This window comes from Gavialis gangeticus, unplaced genomic scaffold (genome assembly GCF_001723915.1).
Source record: "Gavialis gangeticus isolate Ggan-Ray unplaced genomic scaffold, GavGan_comp1, whole genome shotgun sequence".
NCBI classification, from domain to species: domain Eukaryota; kingdom Metazoa; phylum Chordata; order Crocodylia; family Gavialidae; genus Gavialis; species Gavialis gangeticus.
The window spans coordinates 23,917,614-23,934,852 of record NW_017729008.1 but is presented as its reverse complement, the minus strand read 5'-3'; the positions used below and the strand labels follow the sequence as shown (position 1 = coordinate 23,934,852).

Genomic DNA, 17,239 nt, shown 5'->3' with positions numbered 1-17,239 from the left:
TACTTTTAGTTTCTATAGGACTCCTTTAGGAGTTTTCAGTTCTAATGGCAGCTCTGGATCTAATCTTCCACTGTGGGCTTGTCTAGGGAATTCAATACATGTGTTCTGCCGTACGTTTCAGACTGGGTGGGATGCATGCGGCTTGTGGAGTTTAGTGTGACGTACGAACAGAATAGGAGTCTGAGACCCAGCTCTTTAGAGAGGTGGGGTAAACATAGTGCCAAATCCAAAGCTGTTTAAGAATGGCTCATAAGCTTTAATAGGCATTGGATACAAGCCAGAGACATACAAAGAAAAAATAATAGCCTCTTGTTCCCTATTAATCAGAAGGAAAACATTTAGATGGTAGCAAGGTATTCCTTATGTCACATCACATCATTTCCCCAGCCCCATACATACCACGAGTCAGCATCAATTTTTATCGAGTACATAAGAAAAATACCTTGGGAAGACAGCAGATGTGCTGGTATATGATATCAATAACTTATTGAATGGCAATGTAACCTGAGGTGAAGAATGAGCAAAATCAGCTGATCAGCAGAGCAAATGCAGCATGAAAATGACAACATGTTAGATTAGTACTAAAATAAATTATGTACAAAATAATAATAAAGGGTTTGCTTCTTTGGCTTTTACAATGGTCCAAGAAGGGACGATGGCACAACAGTGCCATGGGAAAACAACATACGACTTTCCAGCTATACAGCCTGTCTTATGCTGTCTGCTCCATGTGGACTTTGATGTATACGATTTTTAAGAAAACAGTTACGTTTAGAACTGTACATGGTGACCTAAGAACGAAATGCTACCATTGTAAGATTTGCCAGATCTGTCTAGAGGTAGGAAAAACAGAAGTGCATGGACATTTGTCAAGAAGATTTGAAACAGATTTATTTTTGTTTCCCTATACTGATCCAGTTTAAACAAGCCTGGAGTAACCAAAGTGCCAGTAGATTAGACGCTAAATCAATAGGCTAAGTGTTCTGCTGCTGATAGTGCATTTCTGTGCTGGCATTCTGCCATACATATTAAATTAATAGACTTCTTAAATGTAAAAGGTTTATCTTTCTTCTTTGCCCAGTTGCTGTGCCAGAGTAAGCAATGAAACAAGTAGAAGGTGATTGTGGTGAATTGTGCCACCAGTCAACGGCAAAATTTCAGTTTCTATCAGTATGGCTGGCCAGATTTCCTGCCTGCATGTTTCTATTTATGTCCACCTTAGCACTTTGACTTCAAGCCCAAGATATCTTAGGAGGCTCAAATATTTCCTGTGCACAGAGCTACCACGACAGGAATTACAGCATCGTTACTGAGAGTTCCCAGCCACACAGCACTCAATATCCATAAGATATACTATACCACTTTTGAATCATACCAGGGCAATTAAAGGTATTCTCTTTATGGTTAGTTACATGCCTCCAGTAACATCCACAAGAGAACCTTTACAATAAAGCAAATCTCTCTCTATTCCTATAATTTAAATTTGTTCCCAGACAGTAAAGCAAATCATTTTCCCCTCCTCCTGATATAAATCATGAAAATGAATCCCATTTCTCAAATCCATGCCGGTATGAGAACAACAGAAGAACAATAAAATGATAAGAGCCTTTCTGTATCAGATCTGAACTAAAACTAGTATATAAATCAGAACCACCAGTTGAAAGTGCAGGTGGTGGATTGAGGATGTTGGTTGTAGCTGTTTTGGTCTAAGGACATAGCAGAAAATGTTCTTTGGGTAAATGTGATCTCTTTTATTAGATCACCTAAATAGTTGGAAAATGTTCTTTGCCAAGCTTTTTGTACCCTAAAGCTTGCAAAGAACGTTTTTCCAACTGTTTAGGAGGTGGTTTGAGAGTTTTTCTTTCCTCATGCCCATTTTCCCTTAAGATTCCTAGCCTTGTTTGCTGCTTCCACCTTTCCTATAGAAGTAAGCAGCAAAACCCCTTTGATTTAAATGATGCAAGGTAAGGCATTTGAGAAGGCCTGCACACAATTTATATTTCATTATGGGGTAGCTGACACCAGTTGCCAATACTACTGTTCACAGCAGCAGAGAGCACACATGCGCACACACCTGATTGCAAGGCATTGAAAGTAGACTACTTTCTGAGTAACTTAGCAACCTGCATTGAATAACAGTATATAATAAAGAAGGGTGGTCAGACATATTTTCAGTTAATAAGAGATGACCTTAGAGATGATCTTGCTTCTGCTTCTGCTCTGCATTCCTGAAACTATTGTATGACCACGCTGTACGATGCTATCTGATATTAATACCTAAGCTTCTGTTCTTCCTTCCAAAAGGCTGATTTTTTTGTCACTGTCTGGCAGTTTGTATCATCATTTATACTTGTGCAAAGTGTGAAGTATTCTTGGGTATTGTTTTACCCTCACTTGACAGAAGGTTTTAGGGCAGTGAAGAATAGTGCCTAAAATGGCAGAGAGGGTACCTGCTACATGAGAGATTGTTGACCCCCTCAGTCATCTTCCAGTATCATTTTCTGTCTCCTTCATTTCTCCTTGCTTCTTCCTCTTTGTTTTTATTTATATTTTCTCTGCATCCTTGCTTAATAGCCATTGCTATTATATGTCAGTCACAGAAGCATTTTCTTAACCAATTAATCAATCATTACTGGACACACACCCATGATTAACAAGTTTATATATATATATATATATATATATATATAAACAATATACAAGTGAAGTGAATTTTTTATACATTCATGTTACATGTTCGTTTTATTGATAATTAACCTGAATGTCATTCACCTCTGTGTGTAAAAATGACTAACTCCTGAATATAAAGAGACTATGAGATTAATCGGCTACAACAGGAGACAGAATAATTCTGATGTTGATATAGCAAATGTCTCAAAACACCACAGTGGGGGCATCTACACATACACTTTATGGTGGAGTTGACTAATTAGTTCTGCAGAGAAGCGTTACCTGTGTGGCACCATCTACACGTGTGGCATAAACAAGTTAGCTGTGCCATAGGATAGTACTACCCGACACAAGTACTGTCCTACGGTAGAGTTATTTACGCTGCTGCAACACGTGTAAAGGGTGACTGGGGCTGGCTGGGGCATGAGGATGCTACAGGGCAGGGGTTGCCTGCTGGCTAGTCCTGCATTATAGTACCCTCATGCCTCAGTCAGCCCCTTGCAGCTCATTGAGCCAGGGCCGAGTCGCTCCAGGCTGGTAGACTGACTCTCTGGGTCCTGTGCCAACATGCTGCAGTCCTGGGCATATGTGTAAATGATGCACCTGGGAGCAATAAACTATGGTGTGAACTGTGCTGACATTTATTCAGGTGCACTAATTTCATGTGAAGATGCACCCAGTGGTGGTGTCCAGATGTGTGTGGACATCTGGTTTCCCAGGGACAGCTAGCAGCAGTGCACCTTTTTTTTTATAGATTTCATAGACATTTGGGCTGGAAGGGACCCCGGAGGATCATTGAGTCCAGCCCCCCGCACCAGGGGCAGTAAGTCAGCAGGGATCATAGGATCCCAGCAAGATAACCATCCAAATATGTTTTGAAGCCGTTCAGAGTGGGCGCTTGAACCGCCTCAGGTGGCAGTCTGTTCCAAACCTTGGGGGCTCGGACAGCGAAGAAGTTCTTTCTTATGTCCAGCCTGAACCGGTTACAGTGGAGTTTGTGACCGTTCGATCTTGTCATCCCTTGTGGGGCTCTGGTGAACAGTCATTCCCCCAGATCCTGATGAGCACCCCGATAAGCTTATAGGTGGCCACCAGATCATCCCTGAGCCTGCACTTTTCCGGGCTGAATAGCCTCATTGCTCTCAGCCTCTCATCATAAGGTCTGTTTTCCTGACCTCTGATCATGCGTGTGGCTCTCCTCTGCACCCTCTCAAGTTGTGAATTGCGGAGCCCAAAACTGGACACAGTACTCCAGCTGCAGCCTCACCAAGGCCAAGTACAGCAGGAGAATAACGTCCCGGGATCTGCTTGAGAAGCATCTATGGATGCAAGCCAGCATTTTGCTCACTTTACTAGCCGCAGCATCACACTGAAAGCTCATGTTCCTCTTGTGGTCAACCATGACCCCCAAGTCCCTTTCATCTGCAGTGCTAACCAGCATAGCACTACCGAGCCTGTAAGCGTGGTGCAGGTTTTTCCTCCCAAGGTGGAGAACCTTGCATTTTTCGGTGTTGAACACCGTCCGGTTCTCACCCGCTCATTTCTTGAGTCTGTCCAGATCCACCTGGATCACCCTCCTGTCCTCAGGTGTGGATGCTTTACCCCAGTTTGGTGTCGTTGGCGAACTTGGCCAGTCCGCTTCTGGCACTACTGTCCACAACATTGATGTAGATGTTAAATAGTATAGGCCCTAGGACAGAGCCTTGTGGGACCCCACTGGTTACAGCGCACCAAGTTGATTGGCTCCCATCGACCACCACCCTCTGGGTCCTACCGCGGAGCCAGTTTCCCAGCCAGCGGATTGTGGTGATGTCAAGGCCGCAGTTAGCCAGTTTAGCCAAGAGGTGATCATGGGATACCAGATCAAAGCCTTTTTTAAAGTTGAGGTATATGACGTCAATCTCTTCCCCCTTGTCCAGGTGATACATCACCTGGTCAGGCTGATGGGCCTGTAGTTTGCCGGATCTACCTTCCTCCCTTTCTTGAAGATAGGCACGACATTGGCCCTCTTCCAATCATTGGACACTTCACCAGAGCACCAAAAACTCTCAAAGATCCATGCCAGGGGCTGAGCTATGATGCTCGCCAGCTCCCTGAGTACCCTTCAGTGTAACTCATCAGGGCCAGCTGACTTGAAGGTATCCAGCCTGTCGAGGTGTTCCTTCATGAGGTCAGCTTCGATGGAGGGCAAGTAATTTCCCTCGCCCAGGCCTCCCTGACCCATAGTGGGCAGGGCCATCCCATGGGGCTGATGGAAAACTGATGCAAAGTACCCATTTAGCAAGTTTGCTTTTTCCTAGGCGTCAGTTGTCAGTAGCCCCATCTGGTTTAGCAGGGGTCCAGTGTTGCCTTTGCTTTTCCTCCGGCTTCCCACATATCTAAAAAAAGACTTTTTATTTTCCTTGTTATTTGTAGCTAGCTGGAGTTCCATCGCAGCCTTGGCTTTCCTGATTTACTCTCTGCAAGTCTGGACTAAAGTAGAGTAATCTTCCTTGGTGGTGGTTCCAGTCCTCCATCCTTTACAGCTCTTCCTTTTAAGATGCAGGAAGTCCGCCAGTTCCCTGGAGAGCCAAGGGGGCTGCTGTGCCCTTCTGCTGCCTTTCCTCTGAGATTGGATGGTCTTTGCTTGCGCATCCAGGATTGCTCCCTTGAGAAGCAACCACGCGTCCTGAACTCCCCTCTCCATTGGATTGTGGCCTTTTAGGACCTCTCTGACAGGCCTCCTTAGCTTGCCAAAGTCAGCTTTCGTGAAGTCAAGGACTTCTGTACAACCGACTGACTTACCAGCTTTATGGCAGATGGTGAAGGTGATCAGTTCATGATCGCTGTCACCCAGCTTCCCTTTGATTGTTAGGTTGCCAATTAGGTCATCCCTGGTTGCCAGTATGAGGTCGAGCAGTGCTTTACCTCTTGTCCCGTAGACTTCCTGCATCAGATATAGGTCATCCACACATGAGAAAAAGCTTTGCAACTGCTTGGATTTGGCTGAGCACTCCTCCTAAGAGATGTCTGGGTAGTTAAAGTCTCCCATGACAACCATACACCAGGAGTATGTGGCCTCAGCCAATTCCCTGGTGAACTCCTGGTCGAGGTCTTGACTCTGGGTAGGGGGTCTGTAGTAGACCCCCACCATAGTATCTCCTGCATCGTGTTCCCCATGGATTTTAACCCAGAGGGTCTCAAGTCATCCACTGTGGGTGCCAATGTCAGCTTGCAGGGATGCGTAGCTTTCCTTGACATAGAGAGCTATGCCCCTGCCCCTTTTGTCCACTCGATTCCTCCTGTACAAGGTTTAGCCATCTATACCCATGGTCCAGTCATGGGTGGAGTCCCACCAGGTCTCTGTTATCCCAATGACATCCTAGTTATTTGCATTTAGGAGGAGAACAAGTTCCTCCTATTTATTCCCCAGGCTCCTGGTTTTTGTGTCTAGACATGCAAGTGTCCCCTTAGGGGCTCTTGCCTTGCCTACATTTTGTTCCAGGGCTGGGGCTGGGGTGGGATCCCTTATGTTCTGTGGCCTGCTGGCTTTGCAAGGGCCACTCAGTGGGCCAGCAGTGGCAGTAGTCCACCCATCCCCCAGTGGGTTTAGTTTAAAGCCCGGTGGAGCAGGTCAGCGAGTCTAGCTGAGTAGAGCCTCCTCCCCAATGGAGAGTGGAGGCCATCCCTTCCCAGCAGCTTGCTGCCTCTTTCTCCAAAGAGCGGACTGTGGTCATGGAAACTAAAGCCTTCCCAATGACACCAGTGCTGCAGTCTTTGGTTGACTATGTGGATTCTCCTCTCCCTCCTCAGCCCATACCCTGCGATTGGGAGAATTGAAGAAAATACCACCTGTGCCCCCAGACCCTTTAGCTCCGCACCCAAATCCCTGAAGTGCCTCATGACCCATCTAGGAGCACTCCAAGCCGTGTCATTGGTGCCCACATGGATGAGGAGCATGGGATAGTGGTCTGTGGGCTGGAGGAGTTTAGGGATCTTCTCCACAATGTCACGGATGCAGACCCCTGGGAAGCAGCAAACTTCCCGGGCTAAGGGGTCAGGCGGCAGATTGAACCCTCAGTCCCCCTCAGGATGGAGTCTCCCATGACAAACACTTTGCATTTGGACTTGGGGAGAGTGGGGACGGTAGCTACGGTGTCCTCTGTGTTGCCTGTGAGAGCTGGCAACTCAGCAGGCTCTGCTGGGGCTGCAAGAGGCTCATACCTGTTGCAAAGCTCCAGCGGGGCAGGGGCCTTGGTGCGGTGGCCCCTGGGGCCCTTGACCACCTTGGTCCAACCCCATGGCTGGACAGAAGGGGAGGTTCCCAGGTCCTTCATTGCCCTGGAGTGAGACCATGGTCTACCTTCCGCCTCCCGGGGGAGAAGGACCTGGCAGTAGGAGTCTATCTCCTGCTCACAGTCCCTGATGGCACGCAGTCTCTGGACTGCGGCCTGGAGCTCCTCCAACTGGTGCTCCAGAGACCCCAGTAGGGAGCAGACCCCACAAGGGGAGGTGGCCATGCTCCCGGGCCCCAGAGCCTGAAAAAGGGACAGGCAGCCCCCACAGCCAAGACTCAAAGGCTCCATCTGCATGAAGCCCGGAACCATGGGCTCCATCTGGGTGGCCGTCTCTGAGGTGCCGGGGGGGGGCTGCAGACCCCTTGGGGACCCTCGGGGTCTGGCATGTGCCCATCCGTGTCATGCTGCTGGTGGGCTGGCTACGGCTGGAACTGTCTGCTCTGGGCGACTCACGGGCAGGGCCTCGGGCCCTCCCGCTCGCCCTCCTGCACGAACTCCCGTGCTAACTCACGTGGTGGGCTCAGGAGTGCGCCTGTTTGCGCAGCCTGTTTGCTAGGCTCCAGTCACGCGGGTCCCTGGGGGGCTGGGCGAAGTAGGAGCAGGGGGGCATGACCCTCCTTGTTCCACTTAGCCTGCTCCCAGCTGACTAGGTCCTTCCCTCCACAGGCCCTTGCTTACCTGCCAGCAGGCTGGGGCTTGTCAGGGGTCCTGGGGTCACTGCTGGGGTCCCTGGGCTCATGAGGGCACAGCGAGCTTACACTCATGTGTCTTGCACCGGAGCCAGGACGGTAATGAGGCTTATGCCATTGCTGGGCCCTTTTTAAACTGCACGCATGCGCAGAAGGGCTGGCCAGTACCTCAGTGCTTTTGATGGGCTAAGGGGGGGTCCCTCCCCTCCACCAAGGGAAGGAACAGGTGGGTGACTTCCCCCTAACCTAGCACATGTGTCTGCAGGGGGGTTGTGTGGCTCCCTGGGGGACTGGGCCAAGTAGGAGCCTGGGAGGGCATGACCCTCCTCAGTCCACTTAGCCCGCTCCCAGCTGGCTAGGTCCCTCCCTCCACAGGCCCCTGCTTACCTGCCAGCAGGCCAGGGCTTGTCAGGGGTCTTGGGGTCACTGCTGGGATCTCTGAGCTCATGGGGGCGCAGCAGGCTTACACCCATGCGTCTCGCACCGGAGCCGGGATGGTAATGCACCTTACATCTCCACTACTTGTCCCTGGGGAATGCATGTGCCACATGCGCTCTAGCACATGGCAAGTTGCCGGGGGGGGCAATAGGAGGGGCTGGGGCCAGCACTGAACTGGACCCAGCAGCCTTACCTGGGGTCCTGGGGGCCTCCTGCAGCTGCAGCAGTGGCAATTCTGCCACGTGGAGCCTGGCTGGCAGCCACAGCTTGGCTCTGGGTGGCCCAGCTCCACTTGAGAAGTGTCCGCTGCCCCGACATGCACTGCTCTGCTTTTTTTTCCATGGGTCTTTTTGACCCCGGAATATCCAGGGGTCAAAAAACCCTTCCGCATTGCTCCCTTGCAGTGTAGAGAATAATAGAATATGTGGTATGTGGCATCATAGACATGTCTGCGGTGCCACATACCACACAGCCGTACTCATCTGGACACGATCAGTGCGTCTAAAAATCCAAACTCAGCTGAAAAAGCAAGATTCCCATTCTGGGAAATTGCTGTCAGTCAAAATGTGTATTGTATAAGTGTTTTTAAAAGAACTTAAAAATAGTAGAATCATGCAAATAATACCCTGTTCCTTTCCATTTGTCCCTGAGAACATAATCTGTTACAAAGAGAAGTACAACTGTGCTTGATATTTATAATTTGGGGGCTGAAGTGCAAGTAGTTATTTATTTTTATTTTGTTGCTTTTCTTCACCATTCTAAAGTTTTCTGAAATAAAGACTATATGAGCTCCAGAAGTGTCTTGTCTGCTCCTCCATGAAAGCAATGTCTCATTTTACATCACAACCCTGGCTGCCTGTTCCTGCATGATTGTACCAAGTCTGGAAATAAGGTGAAATTGCTCCATAGGTAACCCACTGCTACCACTCTCCACCTGTCTCTGGTGTCCTTCAGAGTGAAGGTTTGGGTGTCTCCAGCGTGGCTTTGCCATTTCATTTCTAAGTTTGGCAAATGCAAATGGGAGTAGGTGGGCAGGACCTTTTCAAGAGTAACCCTCCCTGACAGTGCTATACTGTAGATGCACCCTTAGGCTAAGTACAGACAGTCAAAAAGCCTGAGGTTGAATCAATTCAATCTTTGCAGGTTAGTCGAAGCTGCATAGTTTGAACTGATAAGCAAGTGAACAAGTATTCACTTTTGATTCCACAAATGTCGCCACATGCCTTCAGTGGCGCAGGCCAGAAGTTGGGAGGTGCTAGAGTATAGGTGCTTACCCTCCCACCCTGTGTGGGGGCATTTGTGGAGGAGGTGCAAAGCTGGGGGACTGTGAGTTAACTTGAATCTGAAGGGGTTCTGGGACAGAAGTTCAATGAACCATCTTAACCTAAATCAGTTCAGTCTGATACTACATCCATCCAGGTTTATCTTTAAACAGTTTCAGCCATTTTATGTGCACTGAACTTTTGTCGTGTTACAGGTTTGTACCAGTTTCCGATCACTTATACCAGTTTGTGTGTAATTTCTAGATCATTGAGCCAGACTTTCCATTGCTCACTCTCCTTCTGGTTCTATCAATCTTATGTTCACTTCTGCACAACATAGTTTCAACAAAGATGGAAGATGCAGCCCACATAGAATAACTTCTAGTCTTCTGTTTAGAATATTTTTTTTTCTTGGGAGGTAGTAATGCCTTCATGTTCACAGATGAAAATGAGATTAAAACCCAGGTCCTATTTTCTGGGCATGTGTTCTAACCACCAAGGTATTATACAAAGGCAAATGTCATCTTCACTGGCTGGAAAAAAAACACTGCACCTATTTTGTGTAAATGACAGGCCTGATCTCCTCAATGCATATTAGATGTACTCAGAATATGCTGGCACAATCTGGCCCCTCAGGGAATGGAGGCACAGCTTTGCTAGTTTTTAGATCCCAGTATGGTGTAGTGAAGAGCTAGATAATTAGCCTCTCAGACCAGAATGTGCTCACTACTGCACTGCAGGCACCTAGGGAAATTGCTGCATCAACAGGGATGGGCCTTTTGAGTTCCAGCATTTCAGTATTAGGCTACATATTTCCAGAGTTAGGCAGCTACTCACTAGGGCTAAATACAGACAGTCAGAAAGCTCAAGGCTAATCGATTCAGTCTTCCCAGGTTAGTCTAAGCTACACAGATTAAATTGCAACACAAGTGAACAGACATTTACCTTTGATTCAGGAAATGCAACCACGTGCCTGCAGTAAAGAAGCCAGAGGAAAGCTAGAGCACAGCTCTCTGACTGCATTCACTTTCTCTTCCTGCTGCCTTTGAGGTCTCTGAGATTTGCACTCCAGAATTACAGTAGCAGGACTCTGTAGGCAGGGTTGCTCATCACTTCCTCTTCCTGCTTCCAGGTACATCTGGGATTTGTAAAGCATAGTTACAGCCAGCAGTAAGTTTGAGCAGGGGAAGAGGTGTTTAACTTCCCTCCCTGGTGCCAGACCCCAGCAGGGGTTTGCTTGCAGGATGGTGGGGCAGTACCCCCTGTAAACTAGGCTGCCTCCCCAGCTGGGCTTGTCCCTCCCACCACCTTGTCAGCCAGCCTTCACTGCTCCAGGTAGGGAGTGGGGGGTGGGGAGGGGGGGAGACAGACAGCCAAGCCCAGAGCTGGAAAGCATACTGGGATTCTGGGGGACTGTGATTTAACTTGAACCAGGACGGGATCTGGGATGGAAGTTTCATGAACCAGTTTGACTCAAATCAGTTATGTCTGATACTACATTAAACCAGGTTTATCTTAAACCAGCTTCAGCCATCTTGAAACAGGTTTATGTGCACTAAACTTCTGTTCAGTTAATCCAACGGGTGTCAACTGGGGTAAGCATACCCCTGGGGGTACTTTGAAAGGTCCCAGGGGGTATGCAGGGGTGGGCATACACACTCAAGCTTGGATTTCTAATGGAATCAAATGATGTTTTCCATTTGTGGGGGAGGGGAGGGTAGTGGGGGGGGCAAGGGGGAGAGTATACAACAGTTTTGCATAAATTTTATATCTACCTATTGTATACATACAGTATTATCTCCTAACATGTATTTCTTAACTAATTCCATCAGAAAATATCCTTTAAGTGTGTTTTATTTCAAGTTTAATAGAAATAAGATAATAGAGAAGATAGTAAAAAATTACCTTTAAGATAATCAGTGAGCTAATAGAAAGTTTTTAGGGTACCCTACTCTAGAATGCAAAAGCACTTGCCAAAGCGTCACTTTGTATTTATCCCTTCCCTAACGCAATTGATTTAAACAGAGGTGTACACAATTAGACTCATAGAGAATGATTCTTAGTTATTCTGAGGCCATTTCACACTGTTGGCACTGTAATGGGACCTAAATTACATTTACACTCTCATTAAGGCCATTTATGCTGCCACAGCAATAGAAATTAGCTTTTATCTTAAATAAGAATCAGGTCTGTAAGATCTGAGTGCATTCATTGAGCTAACGAGGAAGAAATTGTACCACGTTTCTTTTTTTTTTCAGATGAAATAATACGTTTCTTCCATCCCATAAAATACTTCACCTTTTTCTTTGCTAAAACTTTGCAAGCCCATGTAAAACTCCAAGAACTCTCTCCATTGTGTATAGTGTTTTGACTAGCCAAACAATTACAATTGTTTGACCAGGAAAATAATTTTGTTTGCTAATGCATGCTAATTGCATTTTCAATGAAAATCACAGTTATAAGTGAATAAGAGATTTTCTTGTAATACAGATGAACACAGATAATGCTTATTTGTTTCACTCCCAGGATACCTGTGCTGAAGACACTGAATAAGGCTACTAGACACTACTGCAGTTTAATCGCAATAGGTCACTGCATACTGGACGCATCTACACATTCATCAGTGTGCTTTTACATGACGCTTTAATGTGCAGTAAAACAGACTACTGCACATTTAAGTGCATATTAGATACAGCCACTGAGTCTAATTTTAAAGGGTCCTCAAATTGACCTTGACTTCTATAGTCAAAACGTGGTACATGTAGATATTTGCATGTACATTTTTTAGCACAGTAAGCGCATGCTTATATGAATGTTAGAATGTATGAAGTTCTCCTGAAGACCCTATAATCTTCCTCCTCTCCTTCCTTCCTGAAGAAGGGAGCTCAAACAGGGCTTGTGCTTGGTAGGGCTGCACAAAATTCTGCCAGCTGTTTCATTTCGATGCTGCTTCGACTCATTTCGAGCTCAAAACAACAAAATCAAAATGAAACAAAATGGAGGGCTTCAAAACAGCCGCAAAACTAAATGACGGTAGTCGAAATGTTTTGAAAGTTTCAGAACATTTTAAGTTCGAAAGCTGAAGCTGGGCTTGCCTGCAGAGAAACAGAAAGTAAGGAGAGGGAGGGAGAAAAGGGGGGAAGGACTGCTCTGAGATGGGCTGTGACTGTTTGGCTGCCTGAGACGGTGCTGGTGCTACTGTCCTGCTTACTAAGTTATTATCTGTTGTCATTTAAAGTGGCAGACCAGACTGAGGCTTTAGGGGAGGAGGAGGCCTCATTTGGGCACACTGCCTTGTTGTGTAGAGGCCCCAGTGCCTGTGAGGGCACGCCTTAACCTACACACACAGTCACATGTCACAAGTTTTGCTTATCAGCAGCTTGAGGTGCAGTGTCCCAGAATCCCCTGCACCTATCTCTTTGAAACCTGGCAGGCTTCATGGCCTCAGCAGCGGCTGCCATGCCTGCAGTTTTCACTCTTCTGTGCCTTCACACTTACAAGTGACACAAGTTTTGCTTTCAAGACTTTGAGCTGCAGTTTCCCAGAAACTCCTACACCTATCTCCTTGAAACCTGGCAGGCTTCATGCCCTCAGAAGGGTCTACTATTCCCACTGTCTTCATCCAAATCTGCCCCAAAATGACAAAGTTATAGGCAGTTTCATGCTTCCCCATTATAGCCTATGGGCAAAACGTCGAAACGGTGTCGGAACAGCGAAACAGTTTCGACAGAATGGAACAGTGCTTTCAAAATGAAACAAAACTTGAAATGAAACATTGTCCCATTGAAGCGGCGAAATGGAAGTCAAAATGAAATGGTGGTTTCGCACAGCCCTAGCTTACTACCAGTGGAAACCTACATGTAAAAAGATGCTTCGTTCTCAGGATCTACCTTATATTGTATTTATGTTCTTCTAAAAATGTATTTTTTTGTATGAGTCACATTTGTAATTCATCCCAATTGACAATTCTACTATGATAGTGGAAATAAGGGTGGACAGGCTAAGTGAGGTACTGTAAGGAACAACTAGAATTTTTATACAAAACTTTCTGAAATGCAATTTTTTAATGTAAATGTTTTCTCTTTTTTAAATAGTGTACTTTTCTATACATCCATGCTAAAGTTTGCTTCAATAGAAAGCACTTGAACAAAGCCTGTTGAAATTGACAGACAGTTTTCCATTAAAATTGGTTGGTTTTGCTTCAGATCCTAGACATAAAAATGACATTTATTTCCCAACTTGACGTCTCAAGCTATTTTGCTGTTTTTGGTAAAGTTCTGATAAGTATCCAAACATTTGTATGCATTGCCTCTCATCTGATTTTCCCCATCATCCATCCCTGGAGAAACCAGTGCTAGCAGATTCTGGCATGTGACCCTTGCCACTTAGAAATGTTGATGGGAACAGGACCGATAGTTATTAGCATTAACATTTTTTCCTACTTGTTTTGCAGTTCAACAATAATGCGCAGAACGTCAGTTGCTTTAATCATCTCGTCCAAGCTAATGTGAGAAATAAGAAGAAGCTGAAAGAGGCGGTCTATAAAATCTTAGCTAAAGGAATCACTGATTATAAAAAAGGTTTTAGCTATGCTTTTGAACAGCTGCTAAATGTAAGTATTGCAAAATTATCCCTCAGTACTGTTAAACGCTTGAGCTGTACTCATAGAGCTGCAATGTCCAGATGGTTACTTTGAATGATCTGCTCCTAGTGACATTGATGCATTTTATGATGAAGTCATTTAGCAATGAAATGTATCCCAGCAAACTAGTTTGTCTTAGCAGAGATCCCCTTAGCTTGATTTGTTAAGATTTGTGATGGGAAAACTTGTTTGTGGCTGTGATTTACCATTTTTCCCCCACCTTTTTGGTCTTTTTTCATAGTTTCATAGTTTGTAGGGTCGGAAGGGACCTGAGGAGATCATCAAGTCCAACCCCCTGCCATGGCAGGAAAGAGTACTGGGGTCAAATGACACCAGCAAGGTGTTCATCTAGCCTCCTCTTAAAGACCCCCAGGGTAGGAGCCAGCACCACTTCTCTTGGAAGTTGGTTCCAGATCCTAGCCACCCTGACCGTGAAGTAGCGCCTTCTGATATCTAGCCTAAACCTACCCTCTGCCAGCTTGTGACTGTTATTCCTAGTCACTCCTGGCGGTGCTCGGGGGAACAGGGACTCCCTCAATGCCTGCTGATCCCCCCTGACTAGTTTGTAACAGGCCACTAGATCCCCCCCTCAGCCTTCTCTTCTGGAGGCTGAACAGGTTCAGGTCCCGTAGCCTCTCCTCGTAGGGCCTGCCCTGCTGCCCCCTGATCATGCGAGTGGCCCTCCTCTGGACCCTCTCCATGTTGTCCACATCCCTCTTGAAGTGCGGCACCCAGAACTGGACGCAGTACTCCAGCTGCGGCCTGACCAGTGTCGCATAGAGGGGGAGGATCACCTCCTTGGACCTGCTTGAGATGCATCTGTGGATGCATGACAAGGTGCGGTTGGCCTTCCTGACTGCATCCCCACACTGCCGGCCCATGTTCATCTTGGCATCAGTGATGACTCCAAGATCCTTTTCTGCCTCTGCTCTGATGAGAAGGGAGTTCCCCAGCCTGTAGGTATGGTGCTGGTTGTTCCTCCCCAGGTGTATCACCTTGCACTTGTCAGTGTTGAATCCCATCCTATTCTCATCCGCCCACCCCTGTAACCTGTCTAGGTCCGATTGCAGCCTATTCCTCCCTTCTAGCGTGCCCGCATCCCCCCACTTCTAAGTGTCATCAGCAAATTTGAACAGGGTGCTTTTTACCCCCTCGTCCAAGTCACTGATAAAGATGTTGAACAGTGTGGGCCTGAGGACCAAGCCCTGGGGGACCCCACTGCCCACACCCCTCCAGGTCCAAAATGACCCATCCACTACCACTCTCTGTCTTTCTCTTCCAGTTGTCACATGATATTAGTAGTGACCACTTTGCAGGCAGCTTTCAAATGAGGAAAGATGGCATTGCATCTTCCATAAGTATTTCAGCTATCTCGGTGTCCTGGCCACATGTAATTTATCCAGACTTTCTGAGATTTAAAACTTTGTGTGTGGGTGTCTGTAAGCTACACAATGGATATAAACAACAACCACAGGGATATTTAGGCAGTTGGAAGAAAATATTCTGAATGTGTATCTTCCTGCTGTGTTTAAAACACTTGATTTGATCAAAGATTGAATGCTTTGCCTCCATCTTTCAGTTTTTACAGATTTTCTACTTTGTACACAAACAGTGACTAATTAGTAAAATTGTAAAATGTTACCACATACTACATACTAAATATATTTAATTTAATGTAAATATTATAAAATATACTTTTTAAGAAAAATATTTAACGTGCATGTTAAAAAATAACTATACATTTTACCATGTTAATGATCGTAGGTCAGACTTTCAGCTGATGTAGACAAAGCTATGCTAAATCCAGTGATTGTGTTGGAATGAATACACTTTTGGTGAAACGTCGCTTCAGTGAACTTTCTCAACTGAAGCCTGTTTTTCTTCCCTGACCTGCTACCTTTTGGACCCAGAAACCATTGTTCTTTATCATGCCCTAAAAATAGAGCTAGCTGTAGAATTTTCGTGCATATGAAATTGTGACAGGTGAAAAAAATCAGTATCCATTTCTCAAGAATATAGTATTTTGGACCTATTCAACACGGGGTGGGTAATGGATTTGGTGCCCTCTGCTGTTGATATTTGCAACTGCAAGCAGGGGTTCCCACTAGGGGTTTGCGAAGGTTTGGAAGCCGATTTGATTCAGGGGAGATTCAGGGGCAAGTATTCATTTCAGATTTGGCAAAATCAGATCCAAAGCAAATACTTGCTGCTTCACACAGGCCTAGTTGCCACCTTTTCTGGCTATGAGTCGGATTGACCTAGTTTGGGTCAGAGGTGTCTCCACAACAGCAAGGGAACGCAACTGCTGCTGATGCTCTTCCCACGCCACTGCTGGAAAAATTGGTAATGGCAGCTGGGCCCTAGCACCGGCCTGTCACCCCCCCCACCCACCTCTGACCCAAAAAGGGCCAATCCAGCTGCTGAAGCCCCAGGTGCTAGAATCTCTCAGCCAGCCTGAGGCAGTATTCCCACTTGTCTCTTTGTCTGCAGCCAGGTGAGTACACTAACAAGGGAAAACTAGGAGGGAACAAGAAGTTTTGTTGCATTTTATAAATTCACTGAAGCAGGGATACTCTGTTATGCCTGGTACAACACCAAGAACAATAATGAATAGGAATTAGTAGCAGTCCTAATTAAAATTAGTGAATACAGAAGTGCCACAGAACAGATTTGTCTGGAAGGTGGGGGAATGAGTAGGTGTTGACTATGATCGTGGTTATAGAAAACGTACATCTCTCACTGCTGTAGATGTGGGTTTAGTTAGATCCTCAGAGTGTTTTACAAGAATGTGTAATCATGGGTGGATGTTCTGATGTGTACACGAGGCGAATACAGAGATTACATGAGGTTAAAGAACTAGTTCTTCCTCTTCAGTTTCTGACAAATCCAGCTGACAGGGGGAGGGTAAAGGTTTGCTGATGGAGTCAGCTATAGACCCTGGAGACAAGAGTGTAAAATATAATAGGATGAGATAATGAAGGCATATAAAGATAACAGGATTATGAATATGGGTATGTTTATGATTTCAGACAGGCGAGCTTTATAATGTGTTCAAGGGGTGTTGAATATGAGTATATTTTAAAAAGAAAAAGCTAGTTCTCATTATAAGGACCAGTGCAGTGGATAACAACTATTTGAACTCATTCTCACTAATAAGGGAGTGTTACCCTCTTTGTGCCTGCAAGAAAATTGCTTTCGAAATATAATGCTGGTTGGAAACAAATGCTTTAAGTCCTCAAAATAAATTAAGGCAAATTTTAG

At 46.0% G+C, this 17,239-nt stretch overlaps 1 protein-coding gene across 7 annotated transcripts in view; it reads left to right on the top strand.

The window, feature by feature from the left end:
• The window catches only part of CACNA2D1 (calcium voltage-gated channel auxiliary subunit alpha2delta 1), an 859,989-nt gene that overhangs the window by 667,525 nt on the left and 175,225 nt on the right, over positions 1–17,239 (top strand). For all 7 annotated transcript variants that reach the window (XM_019509506.1, XM_019509501.1, XM_019509505.1 and 4 more), the window contains exon 11: positions 13,790–13,948. In XM_019509506.1, the coding sequence (XP_019365051.1) occupies positions 13,790–13,948 (159 nt within the window). The remainder of the gene's footprint in view (positions 1–13,789; positions 13,949–17,239) is intronic.